The following is a 4,377-nucleotide window of genomic DNA, read 5'->3' on the forward strand; positions in this document are numbered from 1 at the left end:
ATTATTCCCATCACAATCTCCTAGTTGCCGCTGTAGTCCAAGTTGACACAGCATACAGACAGCAGCTTGTTTTGTGGCACCCACAGTCCAAGAGACAAAAATATGTAGATTAATATCACAGAAGACAAAGGAAATCAGAAATATTCAAATATTTCAGAAGGTGAAAGCAATGAAATGTTGGCATTGTGCATAAAAAATTATTATTAAATGATCAAAGATCAGTGTAGAGTACATTCAGGAAGTCTTAAATTTCAGTCATTTGAATGTGTGAATATACTGTATGTGTGTGTATATACCTGTATATATGGGCACAAATTGACTGTGCTATGTAACTTTATGTAAAGTAGCGACAGTTAGCACTATCTCATCCAACTACAACGGTAAAATACGATACATCAGTATCAACAGTCTAACAATGACCTAATCCTCACATGACCTCTCAGATTCACCTCCAGGGTAGAAACCACTGCCGTAGCCATATGTATATATACAATTAATACTTTTGTTACGGACAGACACAAAGTCCCACCGACTCTGTCTGTCTGTCTATGCCTCTTGTAAATTCGCACATCCACAGAACTGATAGTTGCCACTGTCTACTGATCAGAAACAAAAACAGCACAGAGGATTAGTGTAGACCCCTATACAACTGTCACTCTCTTTCTCTTGCACTAAGAATAGAAACAAAGAGGTCAGTGAGGCCATTGTGTGTGGAAGACAAAGTAAAAGATGCACCAGTATTACAGTGTACACAGATGTTTTAATTCCTTCTCTCCTATTGCTTCCTATTATTGCTTCACTGTATATGTTTCATGTGTAGAGCTGAAAAGGTTAGTTGATTGTTGCCAGCTGCTCATATTTGATGATTTGCTGCTTTTCTTTGCCTTATATGAAAGTAGGCTGAATATCTTTGGGTTTTGAGGGATTTTCTAAATTATCACAGATAATTTGATGGCCTCACTGGAGCTCGCCTGAGGGACACAGACCTCAGAACATCCCGGCCTTCTCAACACATACTGTAGCTTTTGTTATGATGAACTAAACCCTGGGGGTGAAAACATACGTATTTGTGAATAATGCCGCTTTTCATGGTGTAGAAGTGGATACATCTAGACTGACTGGACTTCTACTGGGTCTTTGTCAGTGTATCTAAAGTATGCATAAGGAGTCTAAACATGATGGTGTTCATATACACGTACTGGTAATAGATCTTTAGGAGTCCTAGATACACTGTAATACACCCATAACACTAATCTTTCAGTTTGTCAGCTTGTGAGAAGCCAGTTTGCTGAGAAATGGATTATAAAGAGAACTTAGTGCCAGCAGCCAGGACTTGAACCTTATTCTGTACAGCTTCACTTACTCTACTCTTTCCAAAATAAACAGTTTGGAAATGTAACATCAAGTGCCAACTCACAGCATCTGCAGCCACAGCAAAAAAGACATCTTGTTTATCAGCTCATTTTTAGCCATCGTACCCCGAGGGCATCAGTGTAACCCAGACAGAGTCAAAAACACTGCAACAACACGCACAAAGCATCCTGCTGTGTGGAGAGAGGTCGCAGAGCAAGAGCAGAATGACAAACACTGATTTGTATTTGTTTTACTTGCATGCTTTGGGCATTTCACGATGGTCCTGCCAGGATACATTATCAAGAATGCCCCCATTTGCTACGCAGACTAGAAGAAAAAGCCACTTTGTCTTACGGTTAAGCTGCTAACGTGCTCTGTGAAACTTGCAGATGACAACAGTGATGCTGATGTGGGCAGCTGCATCCGAGAAACCCGCCGTCTTCTCCACCTCTGACATATTCTCATGCTGTTATGCAAAAGCTTGGCAAACTACCAATGCAGTACAAAACCCCTGTGACTTTAAATATGTTGTGTTAAAATGAAACATGAACATTTAGAGAACAGTGCTAACTACATTATTTTTATACAACATTTAATCTTGTGTTTGAGATGAACCATTTCAAGTTAAATGTCTTGTATTAATTAACAAATCCAAACTGAATTGAAATGTCTTTTTAAATCTCGGTGTACATCATGAGGGGCACTGACTGTATAATCTAAAAGAAAACGTACATTTTGTCCAGGGTTTTAGAGCTCTTCGCTCCTTTCATAGCACGGTAAGTCCTTTGAAAAAATCTTGAAAAGTTTTTTAACCCTTTTAGAACGTTATCCTACATAAATTTCAAAGCAGCATTTTCTCTTGAAAATGCCATGGAATGAAAGGAGTGGGAGCTAATTACGAGCATTCTTCGATGAATTAGCGTTTGGTGTGTGGTAAGGCTGTGCCCGCCTTTGTCTTGATCCCTAAACTGATCCCTTACTTATTCCCCAAAAGGTCAGAGGTCATTTGGTTAATTAAGGGTCCAATCAGTCTTTAGATAAACTCATCTGAGCTTGATGTTTGCACTTTTTGAGGTCCAGCAGCTCTGCCTGGTACCCCTGAGCTTCATGTAGCCTCACAACCTACTAATCTACCCAAAGACAGGGGAGCAAGTTAACGCAGCTCAGCAGCGCCAAGCTGGAACAGCCTTTTTGTTTGAGGGCTTCAGTCAGTGAAGAATGTCTGTAAGCTCTCGCCAGAGCAGTGAAATTACTTAAGCTTGATGTATTGTCCACAGGGTGAGGGTTCAGGGTGGGGGCATTTTAAACCTCTCAAAGAGCAGCAGATTACGCAGAGTAAGTAATGTTTATGCAGCATGATGAGGGCAGTGTTTTCAGTGGATATACTGTATGTGTCCGGGCCCATGCCACACACATCCAGGGTGATGAAAGTGTAGCTGAAATAAGTAACCATGAAATCTCTGAATGAGCTGTGAATGGACTTAGTAGAACGGAGATTACTCAGTCGCTCACAGGACATTTTGTTATGCAATTAGAACTGTAGAGTATTCTGTTTTCCATTGAGGATTGTCAGCAATTGCTTACTAGCAACAGTACAGTACACACAGCCTATATAGCAGCTATATTATATTTCTATAAAATCAAAGTTTTTGGGCCCCAAATATTTCAATTTGTTGATATGATGATCTTAAAAACTCCAATGAAGGACCAGTGAAACATAGCTGTACAAAGATTCCCTGACGCTCACATATTTGTTGCAGGATGGAAGCACTTGCATCTACACAGTGTGTGTGTAAAAAAGGTGAAAAATAAATGGAAATCAGTTTTATAATCAGCAGCTTACTTGTTGTCTCCTTTAGAAAAATGCTAAATCTTAAACACAAGAAAATGTAAACAACAACATGTAGATGTGTTCTCATCATAAACTACATGTACGTTTTACATTCCCTTAAATAACATATAAATCACATTTTTCGAAAAAGTACAAACACAAAGCTGAAATAGGACTCACTGTTTTGTAGAGAACACATAAAAAAGGTTTAAGTCTTTGTACTCTGCAAATATTGGACTTTTTATACTATAAATCACCAAACCAAAGGAGGCTGTACAAGAAAATAAAGACTAGATATGACCTTAAAACAGTAATAACCCAGAAATTCTCTGTCACAAACCAGCATGTGCAGCACCGCGCACCACAGCTCAACACCTTTCTACCAATATCTCATAAAAATGGCAGTTTTCTGAAAATACCCAAAGAAGACAAACAAGAAAACTCACCAGACTGCCTTGTTAAATGTTCCCCCTTACACGACGGTCTCTACTCGTACAGAAAATCTTAACAGTCTCCTGTCCCACTGGACTGCCAGGGAATCAAAGCCATGAAAAGATGTGACTGTAGCTGAGCAAATAGGATTAAAGATGGCTAAATCCAAATGGTTGGAAGCACAGCATGCATTAAAGAGGAATTCTCTCAGGAAAGATAATCCTCATATACGCATTTTAACACACTTCACTCACTCCCGTGTTTTTTTTTACACGAGAAACCACAATTGCCTGATTGTTCACACACGAGTCAATAAAATCTATAAATACAAATCCGCCTGGACCATTCAGACTGCAACTATGACACATGGAACTTCTAATTTCAGAGGTGGAAACTTTACACATTCAAACTGACAATTATGCCACATTCCCTCTTGTTCCCTTGCACAAACCATTACCACTGTTACCTACCTTCAGAACCTCCATTGGCACCTGTGCAGCGGGTGGTAAACTGGCGGGGACACTGACATTGATGGCAGGGGTCTGGGCCACTGTGCTTTGTGCGTACTGGGAGGCCTGTTGTCTCTGCTGCTCCCGCCGCTCCTGCTCCTGAAGCTGCTCCCGCATCAGCTGTTGCCGCAGCAGGATGCGCGATGTCATGGCCGAGGAGCTCAGCGGGGGCTTGGAGGAGCCATGCTGGCCTGACGGGCTGCTGAGCAGAGACAGAGAAAGTGGGGGTGTGAAGAAAAAGAGCGGGTTGGA

At 40.8% G+C, this 4,377-nt stretch overlaps 1 protein-coding gene across 3 annotated transcripts in view; it reads right to left on the minus strand.

Moving 5' to 3' along the window:
- Positions 1 to 4,377, minus strand: part of LOC109966771 (microphthalmia-associated transcription factor-like) — a 26,636-nt gene that overhangs the window by 10,175 nt on the left and 12,084 nt on the right. For 2 of the 3 annotated variants that reach the window (XM_020611899.1, XM_020611901.1), the window contains exon 2: positions 4,087 to 4,324. In XM_020611899.1, the coding sequence (XP_020467555.1) occupies positions 4,087 to 4,324 (238 nt within the window). Of the gene's footprint in view, positions 1 to 4,086; positions 4,328 to 4,377 lie in introns of all 3 variants that reach the window. The other variant, XM_020611898.1, reaches the window with a different exon arrangement.

The sequence above is a fragment of the Monopterus albus genome, unplaced genomic scaffold, assembly GCF_001952655.1.
Source record: "Monopterus albus unplaced genomic scaffold, M_albus_1.0 scaffold118.1, whole genome shotgun sequence".
Classification (NCBI taxonomy): domain Eukaryota; kingdom Metazoa; phylum Chordata; class Actinopteri; order Synbranchiformes; family Synbranchidae; genus Monopterus; species Monopterus albus.